Genomic DNA, 18,576 nt, shown 5'->3' with positions numbered 1-18,576 from the left:
AAAATTGTGGTGATTTCTCTCACATACCTTACAATTTTCACGCTTAAAAAAATTACAGCCCTGGGTCCCTGCCTAACTTCAATTACTTAGAAATTACTTTAATAAGTAACTGCACAACTTACTGTTTAACACTTTAAACTTACTGTAACTGATCAATCTATCTGTTACCAAAATATACTAGCAGGTTCAATTCCGGTATCAAGCCATTTAACAAAAGTGAACTTCTGACAAGCTCTACAGACAGTATTTCTTACTGAATGTGACAACGGACTTTAATAACGGACAACCTGTTAAATACTGTACTTATTCTATTACTTATTACTGTAAAACTGTTTATACTTTGTAAAAATAACACAAATATTATGTGACCCAGGTGAAAAATTTATATTTATACTCACCAACAGTTGATACAACACTATAAACACAAATAAACTGGTACATGCACCACTAGGCAATTGTCCTAATCACACAATCAGTCACAGAGTTCCACAAAACGTCACCAGTGCTGTTCTTTTCCCGATTGCGAAATATATGTCTCCCAGATAAATGATCCTAGCGACGATCCACGACTACCATGCTTCCACCAAACAAAAATCTACCACGCTTCCACAAAACTCATGTCACCGCCCATGTTAGGCGCCAATCTAGCAGGGCCACACGACTGAACTCAGTGGTAGTTTACTAGAAGTTTATTTACTTTTCTGTCCATCATACAATAATACAAACAATACATCATTCTCTTGGATATGGAATACATTGGAATAGAGTGTTGGGTGTGAAAAACACATGTAAGCATCATAAATAAATGAATGATATCAAACGATATCATGTTGATATCATATAGACAAAAGATATCAATATTTATAACATCTAACACTATTAACTCATTCAGGCCTTATCCCTTGAAAATCCGTGATATGAGATAAGCGCTCCAAGTCGGATCCCTTATTAATGCGTGATGATAACGATATAGCGTAAGTCGGGTCCCGTATTAATGCGTGATCAACCCCTTGTTAAAAAACGTTTGATTGGTTTAAAATTATAAACACAAAGGGCTTTCCCAAATATTTAGCCAATCAGATAAAAGCTTTAACTTCGCAATGATGTTAAAAATATTCTGATTGGACAAGTATAATCTGTTTTATTCTTATGTAAATGCGGGAGTTTCAAAACGGAAGAAAAACAAAAATTGTAATCATGCCGAGCTTTCATGACAATGATTTTTCGGATATAGACGACACAGAAATGGAATATATGATGGGATTTAATGAAACCGTGAATGATTCAGATATTTCTATGTCTAGTGACGATGATTCTGACGACGATGTTCCTTTAGTTGACTTAATTCAGCGACAGAATGTGAACCGACGTGACGAGGAAGTGGGTGGGGTACAAGAATGGAGTGCAAATTTTAGACCGATAAATGTTAACGTTTTCAGTGGAAATCCGGTACCTTCCGTTATGGATGTAAATAAAACTGAAATGGATTTTTTAATTTATTATTCACACCCCAGATGATTCAACAAATCGTTGATGAAACCAACAAATATGCAACAAAAAAGCAGCTGGAGAAACCTGATGATAAATGGAGGGACGTTACATTTAGTGAAATAAGAGCCTATCTTGGATTTCAGATTGTGATGGGGATTATTGCAGCACCAAATTTGGGTATGTACTGGAGTAGTGATCCTATGTTTAGTCCATGTGGAATAAAAGAGAGAATGACACGCGATCGGTATGATAAAATCAGTAAGTACTTCCACGTAGCTGACACATCATGCAATCCGGCACGCGGACAACCATGACAAACTTTCACATGTTCGACCGATTCTTGAAGCCGTGCGTGTATTTGATGGCCAATTATAAACCGCACCGTGAAACGACAGTTGATGAGGCTATGATTGGATATACCGGTCGCTTAGGATTCAAACAATATGTGCCAATGAAGCCGACTAAACTTGGGATCAAAGTGTGGGTAAGGGCGGACCCTCACAATGGATATGTGAATGACATTCAAATGTATTTAGGTAAGGAGAACCGTGACGGAGACAAGGGTTTAGGGGAACGAGTTGTAATGGATTTAGTAACACCAATTTTGAATCGCGGACATCATGTGTATTGTGACAATTATTTCACTACGGTAGGACTATTCGAGGAATAACAACAGCAAGGAACTTACGCGTGTGGAACATTTAGATCCAACAGACGAGGAAAAAGGCGAACCTGTAAGATGTGTTCAAAAAATGGAAAGCGACGCGAAACACAGTATGGTTGTGAAGGATGCGGAGTGAATCTTTGTGTTGAGTGCTATAAGCCGTACCACGTTGAAAAATTTCCGGAGAGATTTGGGAAATAGTGCTCAAAATCATTGTGTAAATAAATTAAATCTCTGAACATCAAGAGGGCTTGTAATTCATTAACAAAATATTAAATTAAATAAATATAAATATAAAAATCTATAGATTTACTGCTTAACTTCTCTATTTACAACAGCATCTGTGTATGTATAAGCCGCATCATGAGAAACCTAACATAGTGTATTTCGGACCAGCATGGATCTAGATCAGACTGCGCGTAAGCGCAGTCTGGTCTAGATCCATGCTGGTCACAGACGTGTTATGTTGGTTTTCTCATGGCCCCTATATGGTATCATCATTACCTGTCAGTCAACAAGAATGACATTTGATGTTAATATGTTTCATTATAATGTCTATAAATTATTGAACATTTCTACATTTTAAAAAATTCAAAATAATTACTTGCCGTCTTGAAAGTGTGCTAAATTAGGAATGTTTGTTTATTGAGCCAATGCAGTGTCGCGACTAGTTATGTGAAAGTGAAATTGTGCGCGTTATTCATTTTTCGATAGGTGGAAAATACAGGAATATATAAAGCGCAAAGGAAAAAATATATAGTGAACATCAAGGAGTTGGTAGCAAATTAAAAAATTAAGTACCCCCTTCCCTAAAAAAAAAAAAAAAAAAAAAAAAAAAAAAAAAAAATACACATATATATTGTACATTACTGTATATAAGTGAAATGATTTTATTTGACAGCATGCCCAGATCTTTATTGTAAATAATGTACATACATGTATATATATACATATATATATATAGCTTTTTTACATTTTTTTCTATATAAAATTAGAAAAAAACACTACCAGCTTCCTTGAAAGTGTGTTATTCAATGAAAATAAAAAGAAAATAAGTGCAAAGGCTGTGAAATCAGGAAAATTCAGTGTAATTGTGCAGTGTTTTGTGTTTATTCAAGCCTTGGAATTTAATCAAATACAAAATTTACTGGATTAACTTACATCACAAGAAAGGTACAAGTATGCCTAATATGCATATGCAGTTTGGTGAGTCAGTATTTTATAATGACCCAGTTACAACCTTTTTTGCATGGCATGTGCATGTTGTTCAAAATCCTTGTACAGGATTTATCAGTTTATCACTTTTGCTGTAGACTCCAGCTATAGATAAACCCTTAGACTCTTATCAGAGATAAGCTATCAGGCCTGAATGAGTTAAAACATATTTGTAATAGACCCATTAATTAATTACTTAATCACATATAACATTATGTATATTACAAATAAGTACATTACAAGATATTCTTTAAAAAATATAAAATACATATTTCTTAATGATAAAGCATTATTCAGCCTGGTGGTCAATATATCTGGCAGAACGTAAACATATCACATATTGATAGAGCCATAACTTATTACAGCTTAATCAAAATCTATATTTACTTACATGTATAACATGTAGATAAGCAACACAAAACATAACATGACATATCTTATGTGTAACACAAATACCCCTCTGTTTCCTACATTATACTGACATCTGACCTCACACAAATACACTGTTCTCTGTACAATGCTTCAACTGTATTAACTGTGCTGTAAGATCCAAATATTCATGCAAGGTGTTAAAAGAATGGAGCGGCAGTTCGTAGATCAGCCGTTACAAAAACAAGCGCCAGTTCCAGAATGACAGAAGAACGCGCACAGGATGAATAAAACCACTATTCAAGGAAAAACACATAAACAAATCAATCTAGGCAAAGCAATAATAAACTGCAAAGCAAAGAAATAAATACCTGAATCCAAACAATCCTATCAATCCTAGAACCATGTAAAATATTTGACATCTCTCAAAAAAACAACACATCACTAGCTGTCATCAATATGTTCTGCCAAGAACTACTAGTCATGTTACCACACATTTCAAACAAATCGGCAATATGATTGGCTGATTAACCAAGTAAACAAGTCTAAAAATAACTATGCATGAAAAAATCATGGAAATGCTAAACACATTTCAATTACATTAAAGACCCATGTCTAATTTGTCAGCTGAACATGTTTAAAGACACTATACAGATTACACCGCCTCGGTAGCCTAGTGGTAGAGCGTCCGCTTCGAGTGCGGGAGGTCGTGGGTTCGACCCCGGCCGCGTCATACCAAAGACGTAAAAAATGGTACTAGTAGCTTCCTCGCTTGGCGCTCAGCATTAAGAGGGTAGTGCTAGGACTGGTCAGCCCGGTGTCAGTATAATGTGACTGGGTGGGGTATCATGTCACGTGTCTACGGCGTAATATTCCAGTGAGGCAGCACTATAAAGTTGGGCATTGTGCTCACTGCTACAAGTAGACACCGTCGTTTATATGACTGAAAAACTGTTGAAAAAGACGTTAAACCCGAACACACACACGCACACACACACACTATACAGATTAAAAACAACATATTATATATATATCAAAATAATGGCACTGCTACATTATGGCATTATTATTATTATTATCAATATACCAGATTTGTATAGCGCCCTTTTCATGATCAATTTCACGTTCAAAGGCGCGTTACATAGTTCAAATGCAGCCACACAGGGCGCATAATTCATCCTCTACTAGTACAGACACAGAGCGATCTGACCAGAGGGACAGACTGAGACAAAGCCCCCACGACAGAGAGATCAGAAATCAGATACAGGCTTGTCCGGCTAACTTAGCCTAGCTCGTTGCGAATAGACAGCCTGGTTCTTTAACGTGCCCAGTGTATAGCACTGATACACGCAAGGATTGCATGGGTTCCTAACCAGTACACCTCTAGTTGGGTGGGAAACACTGAAAAGCGTTTCTGAAAATTCCCGAGTAGCTGCCGGGGATCGAACCCCCGACCTCAGGATTGGACGGCCGGTGTGCAAACCACTGAGCTATCCGTCCACCCACATGTGTTGGCATGTTGTTAATACAAATTTACCCTCTCCAAAATAATTTTTAGATAAAAGCATACTTCATGCACATGTTTCGTCTTACATGTCATTATATACAATCGCAGAATAATCGGATTATTTAAAACATAGAATAGTCTTAGTATTAAGGATAGGAATTCTAGATTGCGGACAGGGGCGGGGGTGGAGTGGGGTCACAGGTTGCGAATACTGTTTATGCATCATGATGTATATATAGGTGGTCGACAAAACATGCAAAGCCTAAATTATTATTTGCTTTATCCAAACTCTTTCATAGCTTAAACAGATTAAATACAAATCGATTGAAGAGTTATTTGATCTGAACTGTACAATAGCATTTTTCTATATTGGAACACAGTGAAGCGGACATAATTAAATTTATTGACAGTTAAAACGATGTCCATCCCAATATAAAATTCACCCACAGTTATTCAAGAGAGATTTCTTGATGTTAATATTGATAGAACAGTAGATGGTAATTTTGATTTTTCTGTTCATGAAAAACCAACCAATACACATCAATACATTGAATTTTCATCCTGTCACCCACATTCATGCAAAAAAGTGATCCCGTTTAGCCAAGCTAAGCGGTACAGGCGTCTCACTTCTAATGAAGATTTATTCATAAATGAATTGGAGAAATTGCGAATGTATTTCCAAAATCGTAATTATCCAAGTCATATCCTTGATGATGCTTTAGCTAAGGCATCAGTATTGTCAGAAGAAGAAGCCATGACCAATCATAGGCAGAACGCAGATTATATCATCCCCTTCGTTTGTGTTTACAACCCATTCCTACCTAACAATGGTCAGATCCTTAATAAATATTTGGAGCTTTTTGATATATCTGAGAAAAGCAGCGTACGCAACCTGGCCAATTGCAAACCAATTATTGCCAACAAACGACCTACAAATCTTAGTGATATCTTGTTTCACAGTAGCCTGATGTCTTCGGATGTAAATTGTGGTGTTCTTAAATGCACGGTGTTCTCATTGCACTAATATCACTGAATCTTCACAGTTTACAAACTCTCAAAATTTAAAACCTTACAATGTTAAACAAAATCTTAACTGCATGTCTGAAAATGTTATTGATTTAATCAAATGCAAAGAGTGTAAGTTACAATATGTTGGACAAACACATCAGAAATGTTCAAAAAGAATGAATAGCCATAAATTTGATATAAAGCATTTTCCTGATACTCCTATAAATGTATCAGAATATTTAGTGATTTTTTAATGCCAATCAACTTGGTAAAAATGACTAGTTTAGACTCCTGAAAGAGACTCGTTGGATTCATACATTGAATACAGCCTGGCCTTATGGCATGAATGCTAAAATATTATTTTAGTCTTTCATTTTTTCACACAGCTTCTTCCTAATGTTTGTTTGCATATTAGTTAGTTTTCCTGTATTAATGTCATTTTTGCTTTGTAATATTTGCCGGGAATATTAGTATCTATTTTCGATCCTATACTAAATGTGAATATAACGCCAAAATGGGTAACGTCATTTGACGTCGTACTTTTCTATGAAGTCATACTGTTTTGTTATTATACTCTGATGAAACATGTTATATTTAAAGTAAAAAGTATATTTCTTGAGCTAATTCTTCGTTTTATCTATTATATTTATTTGATATGTTCAAGTTGACTTGATATAATACTTGCAACCTTTCAACTTTGATTTCCTTACAATCACATGACACTAATGTCACTTATATATTCTGACTCATAACAAGTTGACTATATATGCTACGGGTATTTTTTGCACGACAGATATGTTGTTGAGAAACATGCTTACAAATTAAAGTTGACTTCATTCAATTTGTAACTATTGCTTTAACATTCACAATTAAATCAGATCTTGAAAAAAAAGTGGTTGGAATTACCAGCGCGTTAGACAATTAACTTTCCCGCACTATAGTATGACTAAGCGGGTTCTCATACTTTATTCATGTTGCATTTTATCTTTGGATTTTTGATAATATTTATTGGTATTTGATTTCATCGCATTGGTTTTATCTTCAGGATGTTTCATGATACTTTATATAACATATTTGTATCTTGCTGTCTTGTATTAAACAGTGGTTCTTATATGTATTCTACGTTTTTACAGATCACTGCTTGCCCTCAGTTACTGGACAAAAGAGGGACCTACTTCATACCAAACGGAATTAGAACTATTGTAGATATCAAGATTGTCAGCCTCGTACTAGTAATATTCGTCTACCTAACTTTTAGAAAAAATATATCAAGTCTGAAGTGTAAAGTTCAAGCGAGATATTTCTTAAAAATATAATTAGTAATTATTTGCCGGCTTCCAATAAGCATTATTTTTATAGTTGAAAGTTCAAGAAAGTTAATTCAAGAATTTAGCTATTAAGTAATTGCCTGTTTTCAAAAACCATTTTCTATGTGTCATACAGTTCAAGCAAGTTATTTCTAGAATAAATAGATTTGCTTAGCTTCAATAACTATTGTCTTTACAGTGTATAATTCAAGCAAATATGATGTGTAGGCCTGTTTTCAGTAACCATTATTTCTTAATTGTACAGTTCAAGCAAATATGTGCTCTCAGTACAATAAGTTTATTTATAAAATAGGAATTTAAAAACTTTGTGTAACCTGTTATCATCATGCGCGAATAATCATTCTGTTAATATAATTTTCACATATTAATTTATTTTCTATATAACATTGTTTAGTATATAACACCAATGGAAGCAACATATTTCGTCTCTAAGGTACATAGGAATAGTGTGTTTTGTTTGAAATCAAAGTTGTACTTTATCATAACTGTTCCCAACAGTGTCTGTTATTTCTTCGTTGATATTATGCTCAGTATTTGTTAGGATGCGTTTTTGAAAACCATCTGTTCTTCAGGATCCAATGCTGATTTATAACTGTGCCGTACCGGAGGCGTTGCAAGAGGTTCAAGCTGATGTTACTGCCAATTATTCCATCTCATGTCCCCTTAATGTGAGTTGAAAAATAATACATAAATTTGATATCTGTAACTATAAATTTGAACTTTCTTAACTTGTATTATACCAATATATTACAAAAAGATATACCGATAAGCTCAGTTTCATTGAAAATTCGACAGTACGCACTACAAAATAATATTACTGCTTTCAAACCTTTAGTGGTCTGAAGTGTATAAAATCGTGTCAAAGTATAATATGATAATAAGATAAGCACTCTTGTGCAAATCTCAAAACTAAAACAGCTTATATACGAGTCATAAGAAATTGATTTTTGTCTTACCAAATACATATTGTGCCCTCAAACGTTTAGCACTTGGCGCTGTAATCTCTGACTATTAGTTGCACTGAAACCACAAAACGGTCCTGTTGATGTTCACTTGTGTAGTGCCTTACTTAACGGGCAATAATTCTTTTTTTTCTGTCTCAACAAACATTAATTGATATACCACAGCAAATTTGAACACTTATGTCTCTTTGTAAAAAATACTGACACTTTTAAAGTTAATATTTCGTAACAAATTCTTTTTTATCAATGCACTGTTTCATATATTATATCTATTGCTTTTTATGTTTTATTTCTTTCGACATTTACCGAAAGTTTATAAATACTTTTGGAAAATAAAACAACCACATAAAACGCTATATTGTTCTGATGCAAGAACAGTGTGTCATTGCTGGAATTGTTTGTTTATAGAATTAGTGTTTCCGTATATTCTAGTGTTATGAAGCTGTCTATTATCAACTATATTAACAGCAGTCATTTAGTACCGTGTAGTGGCTGTAAAATACTTCGAATCAATGTTGTTATATAATCTAGTCCTTTAAAGTTATAGAGCGCATTCATTACTATGTCTGACGGAAGAGAGGGAGGACTCTATGATAAGCAGTTTTTAAATCCTACCGGGACTGAACTGTTTTGATATCTGTCTTCTGGCCTGTTTCGTCGGGCCCTTAAGGGTGTTTCTCTTGTTGCTCTGTCTTCTGAAAAGGCATTGAGTACATACATTTTTGGTTCTAAAGGTTTGCTTTTTAGATTTTTATACACGAGCAGTTTTTGTGTTGTACATGCCATGCCTTTTTGTTTCCATTACGTGTGTTAGAGACTCACCTTGAGGGGATTACTTTTATTTACACTGTCCCGTGTCTTTGGAACATGGTGGGGGTAAGAGTGAGGTTGGGTGCGCACCATAAACCGGTTTAAGCTCCCCAGTGGTGTTTTTGCCACTGACCGTTCCAGGGCGGTGCCCCACTGTGTTCCTTTGTTTGTTCGTTTTATCCTCATGTGTTGGCTTTGTGTGTGTGTGTGCGTGTGTATATGTGTGTGTGTGTTTGTGGTGTGCACGTCTGCATGCTGTGGGTTTCGTTTTGAGGAGGCTGCGTTTTTGGTACGTGGCATTCCCTGTTTGATATTTGTCTTTGTTTTTTAATAGAATTCCACTTATGCAGGTGCGTGAGAGGTTTTACACATTTCATAACCCCTAATGAACAGACTCATTTTTGCCTACCTAGCGGGGAAAGTATACACTTGTCTGGACACGCGCTAGGGGAAGATACTTGTGTTTTTCCTTTTCTAAAATAAAAGTGCACTTAGGTCAAGTCCCATAAAACTTGCAATATATTGACGTCATAAATTGTATCAGTAATGTCAGGAATACTCAAATATATGTGTTTCTACGAAATATTGTGAACGTTATAGGCACGAAAAATGATCTTACACGTCTGCCTGTGTACGACAGCTGTTTTCCAAACAATCGGAAAAGCTTGGCTAAAAGACCTCGCTAACGCTCGGGATTTCATTCCACACTGTCCCTCGGGTAGGGAAAACCCGTGTTACACAGCCAGGCATGTAATACCCTTAAAGACAAACCAAGTCTGTTATTATGTTGCTTGGTTGCTTTCTATTTTTTCCAGAGGATTTTTCAGAGACTTTATTTTTTGAAATTGTTTGTTTCAGCTATTCAACGGATATAAATAAAATCATAGATACTGTTGACTATTTAAGTAATACCACGTGATTTCGTCAAAAATGTAAAACTGTATAGATTGTGCTATATCTATACAATTTGTTTTAGATTTTGAAGTCTGGAAATGGCAAGAAACATTACCGAATTGTTATATCATATGGTCCACAAAATGGTCAGTTTGCTGAAATAAACGACGTATTTGATAATTTCGGTATGTTTCTTCTTATTTATCTGATGGGAAGCGTATGGTTGGTTTTTGTTTTCATTTCTGAAATAATATTGGAAAACCCTAACATTTGATATTTTTATGCTAATTTTGACATAAGTGAAATCAAAAGCCGTTCTCTAAGTTGTATACGATAAAATGACTTTACTTGTATCGAAAAAGTATCAAATAAATTCATTCCATCCAAGTAAGAGAGAAATATTTCAAAAAGAACTATCAAATCTTCTATCATCTTCTTTAAATGAACTTAAATTTACTTGCGAAACGGTATTGCGCTGCAGCTATAAAATTCGTATACATTGTCTATTTCACATTCTTTAACAATGCCAAGAAATATGAACATAATTTATGAGGTAATGTTGATAATAATTACAAATAACTTTATTCTATATAATTCGGCGTTCAATATTAGTTACATGTCTGCGAAATTAAATGTGACAAACCGATATTAACATGATAAAATCCACAATTGTGATTCAATACACAACATTTATAATTTATCCTACCACTATGCATTTATCGGGCCGATATCTGCCTGCCGTGTAAACTTGAGGTTTATTCAGTCAATGCAGGTTTATACCGTCAATGCAACTGACGGACTACTTTTTCAAGTATATGTGCTATAGGTAATGTAAACTGGGCTAAGAGTTCAAAGCTCAAACATTTCATCATTTTATGAGGACAGCCACGGTAAAAAAAATAAAAATTGGTTCACTCTGTCCTAGTAAACCTCCATACGGAATGGTACGGTGACGGTTTTTAAAGTCTAAGTGAATCGTCCTTGACATTGTTTATTTGGCGTTCATTCATTTTTAGTTAGAAATTTACACAATAGCCAGATTTAAGCAGTCGTTTATTGTAATTATTGGATCTAAACCATTCATGGTGGAAGGAATTTCATTATCTCACATTGTCTTGTACGAAAATGAAGTAAATTTAAGACTGCGGGCATTTGAATTCATCTCAAGCGTGGTTTTCGGCTGTATTTTATCCGAGTCAAAACCATTCTGCTTGTTTTGTACGCGAATGCCCTGTTAGCACCGATGATTTATAATACACAGAACTTCAGAAGGCAAAATATGAGGCATGAAATAATGTTTTATTGTAAGGAATCGTGTGTAACTGGATCAAGCAAGGGGCGTAGGAATTCACAAGTGAGTGAAATTCTGGATTATTTTTGTATAGAAAAAAACATTTTGAAAGTAAATATATGTTATACACAGATTTTATTGACTGCAGGATAAATAGAATATTAGGTTACTGTCTTTCTTAACTTAAGTTTATCCACCTCGTCTCCGAAAGGTTTATCCCCATCGGCAAGCCTCGGGTGGATAAACCTTTCTCCAACTCGGTGGATAAACTTAAGTTAAGAAAGACAGTAACCTAATATTCTCTATTTCTCTAGTGACAGTGTACAGTTGCTCAGAATTATCCTCGGACTGCAGTCACTGTCGGGCTTTGAATAAAACACGTTATAGTTGCGAATGGTGTGGAAACAGCAAGTGTATTTACAGCAAATCAAGATGTATGTCAATATGCCCTAGACCTAGTATCACAAAGGTAATTTCGATTTGAGTTCGTAAAAGTATCTGAAAGCTATGTCGTAGAACTATTAGTAATTAGAAGCGCATTTACCTTAATTTTCCTTTTGCTTTTATGGTATTGAATTCTATTCTTTATGGCATTTGATTCAAAAATCAAATATTACTTTCCAAACCAACAGATGCAAGAGCATTTAATTGAAACGTTTCATATGTGTTTACATGTGAGATACCTGACAAATACTATCAATTCTTATTTTACTTTCTCCTGCTAAGGTTATTCCAAAAGACGGTCCGTTGCAAGGAGGCACTAAACTGACCATATCTGGAACAAATCTAGGAAGAAATGTTTCGAAAGTTGAGGGTATAACAGTTGTCGGTACACAGTGCTCCTTGAGTAGCTATTTAGAAGATTACGATGTCCCTCACGGTGACGATTTTGAAACGCATGTGCCGTCAAGGTAACGTGAAGTGCATGAAATATTTACTTTAATGTTTAATAGATTATTTCTTCAGCAAAACAAAACAGTTGATATTTGCATGTTCATTCATTGTAGTAAACATCTACTTTTGTTAGAATATTGTTATCATTTAGGCTGGTATGCACAACGGGGAAAGCAACTGATGAAACTACAGGAAAGGTTGACGTAACCGTGAACGGAAAAACTTCACCTTCAGTGCAAAATGTTACATTTACGTATAAGGTATTATTGCAATTTTACTACAGGCAATATGTATCCAGCTTATGGTACTTCAGCACTTTTCATAAACCGGAAGTAATGTCGTACCGATATGTACCCGGAGAACAAATTCTATTCCAGGAGTACGGATAGGAAAACAAATCTATGTATAAATGTCAGCATGTAAATTATACACCATGACTTTCTTTCTAACGATATGAAAGGACAACATAATGTTGCCACGTGAAATAGTTTTTAAACATGCCTTCATGTCCGCGTAAAATATGCGAATCTGTTAAATAATCAGTAGTTACTTAAGACAAAATTTAATTTCAAACAAAATAATCTACTTTGTAGAAAAGTTTCTACCCCCGAAAATGCCATCGTGTTCTGTCAACTGTTTTTACAATTTAGCAAAAACCACACGCCCTTGTATTATTCATTGTCTAAGCAAGCTCTGATTTTTCAGAGAGTGAAGGTGACAAATATCTACCCAACGTTCGGACCACAAGCCGGAGGAACAAAGATCACACTTAATGGCAACAACCTTGAAATAGGAAACAGGCAAATCGAAGTAGCACTCGGTTCTAAATCTTGCAAGCAAGCACGCGTTTATCCTAACATATCACTGGAAGAAGAGTATGTTACATTTTAACAATATCTACGAAACGTTTTATAGTTACTTATATGTTTATTGGTAGTAATACGTGCAAAATATAATCCTACAAAGTACTCCTGGATATTGCATCATATCATATCATAATCAACATAATATTTGCAATTTATTTACAACCTCCCGATATGGTGGAAGGTTAAGACGTAGATTTTTGCAATATTATTGCGTAAAATATAAAAGTTGTTTGGAAAGGGATTAAATCTGAGATCTTAAGATTCAAATTCAGCTTCAGTTTGTAAAAAATTCCTAAAGGTCTTTTGCGTGATTCTTGTTTAGTTATAAGATTCTTAACACTTATTTGCAAGAATGTAATTCACAGCTTGAATTGGATATGTACCAACCGTTGCATCATAAGGTTATTGGTTATAGCTATCAATAGGTGGATCGGTGGTCTAGTGGTAACACGCCTGACTGTCAGTCTAGAGGCTCGAATACCGGTCCAGAAATTTGAAATTTCTGGGATGCTCTGTAGTGTCTCCCACCTAACTAAAAGACCTGTTCTGGTTCTTCCTAGGAAAGATGGCTTCGCTTGTATCGGTGCTGTACAACGGGTACGTTAAAGAACCAGATTGTCTATTCGCAAAGAGCTAGGCTAAGTTAGCCGGGCAGGCCTGTATCTAAATATGACCTCTCTATCTGTTCTGGGGGCCTTATCTACCTCTGGCCCTCTGGTCAGATAGCTCTGAGACTGTTCTAGTAGAGGACGAATTTCGAGCCCTGTGTAGCTGCGTTTCTATATGTAAAGCACTTTTGAACGTGTTTATCATCAAAAAAGGCGGTATAGAAATCTGGTATGATAATAATAATAAAGCTGTCTTGCTATTTATTATGCTTCTCTTCCGTCTATTCGTTCGTCACACTTTTTCCGGAGTAATACTTGAAATGTATCAAGGCATTTGATTGAAACGTCGCCTAATCATTGAGGCCATTAAGACAAAGCACAGTGTCAAACAATCACAACTCTACCTTACCTAGTGTTTTATCCCCCCTTAATTATACAAAATAAGGCTTGTTCATAGTATTTCTTGAAAATTTTATGGCATTTCATTGAAACTTCACATTATGATAGAGGCAATTGATGAAGAGTTCAGTGTTAAAGAACCATGAATCTACCTTACCTTGTTTTGAATTATCTCCTATTGTAAGAATAGGGCTTGTCCGGGAATCGTTTGAAAAGTATTATTGTCATTTCATTGAAACTTTAGAAAATGATAGAGGCTATTAACGGAAAGTGCAGTGTTAAAGAAAGTAAATCTACCTTACCTTGTTTTGAATTATCTCGCTTTATTGTACAACATAAGACTTTTCCAGTGTATAACATAGAAAGTCTCAGTGACATTCTATTGACACTTTACAAAATCATAGAAGCCATTAAGACAAAGTGTTGTGTCAAAGAACAATAACTCTGATTTACCTTGGTTTTGAATTTTTTCCCTTTATTGTACAAAATATGGCTGGTCCGTAGCATTACTTGAAAAGTATAAATGGTGCTTTATTGAAGTTTCGGAAAATGATAGAAACCATTGACGGGAATTGTAGTGTTAAATGACCATAACTCTTCCTTACCTAGTTTTTGAATGATCTCCCAATGTTATACAAAATAAGGCTTGTCCAAATAATAACTTGAAAAGTATCAATGACATTTCATTGCAACATCGCAAAATAATAGAGGCCATTGCTAGGTTTCTTATACGTTATTTCCTATATTTATATATTAGATGCTCCATCGGGGAGCATCATTCGTTTTTAGCAATTCCTTGTTAAAAATATCAAACGCTTTGTTGGAATTGTAAGAAAAAAGTATGAGACAATCTGCAAGTTTAATGCACAGCCCTTTTACGGTTTGTCATTACACTTTCCCCTTTACTTGCGCTATGACGGGAAATGTGAAACTGAGGAGGTCTCCGCTACAATTAACTATTCCTCCTAGAGACTGACTGATAAGTGTTCCTTGTTTTTCGTCGACATGCCATGTAAGTGCGATGGCTTCTGCAAAGTCATTTAGCACATACAAATGTTCTTGTATGGGTTCATGTGTTTGTGGTTTGTATTTATTTACCTATGTTTATTGTTACATGTGGAACGGAAATATGTTTATTTACAATGTGTTATATAGTTAAGTGTTATTGGCTAAATTGTGCTCGACATTTATTTTGTTTAATTTTCAGCTTGTGGTTCAAATACCCCGGCTTTAAAAGCTTTGAGGGTAAAAATTGTCAGTTTCTGTGATATGAGAGCTCCTTAACCCCAGATCATCTCTCTAAATATTGGTTTGTTAAGCTCTGCCTATTATTTTGTCTTTTAGAGTAAACCCATTTTAATTTTAACTGGGGACCATACACCACTTTTATAGAATTGCACTCTGTGAATCATTGAATGTTCTATGTTCACAGTCGTATGAAATCACCTTTAAAGTTTTAAAGTTTGCTTCGGTACTTGTGACATGTTTAACTTTTGCGTTCTGCTCCACCTGGAGCTAGAGTGTGTGAACAGTAGTATTTTTACATTTTCACTAACCGTAAATGAGCAGGCTTAACCATACAAAGCCTGCAATATTCTCATTTAGGGAGACCTGTGATTTTCTACTATTTCAGTTGACACCAGAATGTAAGTATGAATTCCCAAAAGGTGTTTTTGTTTGTTTGGTACTTCTTAATACTTGCATTCGTTTGAATGTATGCATGAGTTCTACGTGTTTTTATTCCTACCCTTGTTTCGGAGTGTTGTATAGTCAATAGCGTTCTAGGTATGCGTCTTTCCCTTTTTGTTCTTCTGTTCTGATATTTGCTCCACCTTTACAAGAAAAGGTCTTCTTAAAAATAAAACCATATGTCATGCATTTTATTATTTAAAAAAGCATCGAGGGAGGTAATAGGATTTTTCACGTATTCAAATGTCTTAATGAGATGTTTTGACTTTGTTATTTGAAATGTTTGATAGGGTATCCAGTCGTCAATAAAATTTATTTCGCATTCCATATTGTTTTTGTGCGCCTCACCCCCCCCCCCCCCCCATGAGTGGTGGGGGCATAGATTTGTTCTTGTCCGTGCGTCCGTTCGTCCGTGCGTCCGTCAGTCCGTCCGAAGTTCGTGACACGCCTAGCTCAAAAGTACTTGATATAATTTAATGAAACCTTGCATGAGTCTTTATCATGATATGAACTTGTGCACCTGCTATTTTTTGTCTGGCTCCGCCCCTTAATTTTAGAGTTACGGTCCCTGAAATAGTAAAAAATGATCGTTTTTACCTTGTGACATGCCTAGCTCAAAAGTATTTGATATAAATTGATGAAACCTTGCGTGAGTCTTTATCATGATATGAACTTGCGCACCTCCTATTTTTATCTGGCTCCGCTCCCTATTTTTAGTTATTGCCCCTGAAACAGTCAAAAATGCACATTTTAACCTTGTGACACGCCTTGCTCAAAAAGTATTTGAAATAGATTCATCAAACCTTGTGTGAGTCTTAATCATGATATGAACTTGCGCACCTTCTATTTTTTACTGGGTCCGCCCCCTATTTCTAGAGTCATGGCCCCTGAAATAGTAAAAAATGCACATTTTCACGTTGTGACATGCCTAGCTCAAAAAGTATATGATATAAATTGATGAAACCTTGCATGAATCTTTATCATGATAAGGATTTGCACACCTCCTATTTTTCATCTGGGTCCGCCCCATATTTCTAGAGTTATGGCCCCTGAAATAGTAAAATATGCACATTTTCACCTAATTATGTGCTTCACTCAAAAAGTGTTTAATGTAAATTTATGAAACCTTGCTTGAGTCTTTATCATAATGTGACCTTGCACACTTAGCATTGTTCTTGAGAATTTTAGCATTTATTACAGAGTTATAGCCCTTGAAATAGCCAAAATAGTGGAGTTTTTTTGCGATACTCATAGCTCAAACAATATATGGTATAGAATAATGAATCCATTTCATAATGTTTTGTTATGAGGCTATACCCCATTAAGACTGCAAACATTTGAATGATTTCCCCTTATCTGTGACAGATATACCAGTGGGGGCACACCCTGTGTCCTACAGACACATTCTAGTTAATTTCAGTTTTTACTTTGCATATATTTTTATTTGTTTAAAAACATCCTTGTACGCATTAAAATATCAGGTACCTTCAAACGTTTTGTAATATTTAGAAAACAAATTCACCTTATATGGGCCAGAAAATTTCAAGAGTAGGGTGATTTCAGGTCAGGCTGGCCGTCTGCTCATTTCGGCCACGCATTTCATTACCTTGTATAGTACACATATACATCATAAGTGACCTGATACAGAAAGCTTTAAACGCGCCATTTTCAAAAATCGATTCAAGATGTTAATCTTCGACTTTGTTTTCTTTGTATAACGAGCATTATATCTGGCAAGGTAAGCCCGGTTTTTCATATTACCACCTGGCTAAGTTTTTAAGCATCTGTGGATTTTTTTAATTGTCATGTTCTTGCTCAAACGTTTCAAACATGCGTTTTAAATAAAGATATAAATGTGGTGGGTACTAAAACATAAACTGAGCCGTAGAAGCGGTAACAGAGACGGCCGAATTCACCCGACACTATTTGTCAACTATCGGCTTAATCCGGAACTTCAGTGGTAATATGTAATAAACATTTCCAATAAATATTGATTGCGACAATGACACAGTGGTGACTGTCAATCCGGCGATTCAGGTTCGAATCTCGGCAGCTGAGATTTTTTCCTTTTCTCGAGATATATGATTTTATTTGACAATGTAATTATGTAGCCTGCTGCTCTAGATAAGATAATGCATTTACTTTGGGTTTTTTTTAACAGTTACAGGATGGGTAAACAGATAGGAGTTAAAGGCAGAAGTACTGTAAGTATGAAACCTCCACACTTGTACATGCAGTTGACGCTTGATGTCTCTGAGAGCTGCTTCAAAGGCTTATGGTATTTCAACGACCACTGCATTTGACAAAATACATCAAAGAATGCCTCTAGATGGAACGTCAAAATAACGGTATTGACTCCCATTGAGGAAAGGCGAAGAAGGTTATGACAGGACAAGAACAGAGAGTTTGGACTAGGTTAAACGCTTTTGGATGCCGACGGTCGACCTAATCTATTTAAGGGGAATAGGCCAGGCAAAGACTGGTTGTTTGGGTTTATTAAAAACACCCTGAAATGTCATAACGATCGTCACAGACTCTTGGGAAAAGAGGGCCATCTTTACGACAGAAAGATTGCAGGAAT

General features: G+C 35.4%; 1 protein-coding gene across 1 annotated transcript in view; it reads left to right on the top strand.

Annotated features, from left to right (window-relative positions):
- Window positions 1–5,916: 5,916 nt before the first annotated feature.
- The window catches only part of LOC128548929 (plexin-B-like), a 31,721-nt gene continuing 19,061 nt past the window's right edge, over window positions 5,917–18,576 (top strand). Inside the window, exons 1-6 of the mRNA XM_053524644.1 lie at window positions 5,917–6,225; window positions 7,388–7,486; window positions 8,155–8,250; window positions 12,266–12,450; window positions 12,585–12,693; window positions 13,139–13,308. Of these exons, the coding sequence (XP_053380619.1) occupies window positions 5,917–6,225; window positions 7,388–7,486; window positions 8,155–8,250; window positions 12,266–12,450; window positions 12,585–12,693; window positions 13,139–13,308 (968 nt within the window). The remainder of the gene's footprint in view (window positions 6,226–7,387; window positions 7,487–8,154; window positions 8,251–12,265; window positions 12,451–12,584; window positions 12,694–13,138; window positions 13,309–18,576) is intronic.

The sequence above is a fragment of the Mercenaria mercenaria genome, chromosome 2 (genome assembly GCF_021730395.1).
Source record: "Mercenaria mercenaria strain notata chromosome 2, MADL_Memer_1, whole genome shotgun sequence".
NCBI lineage: Eukaryota > Metazoa > Mollusca > Bivalvia > Venerida > Veneridae > Mercenaria > Mercenaria mercenaria.
Note: the sequence above shows the minus strand (reverse complement) of the source record. Positions and strands in the feature narration are given on the sequence as shown.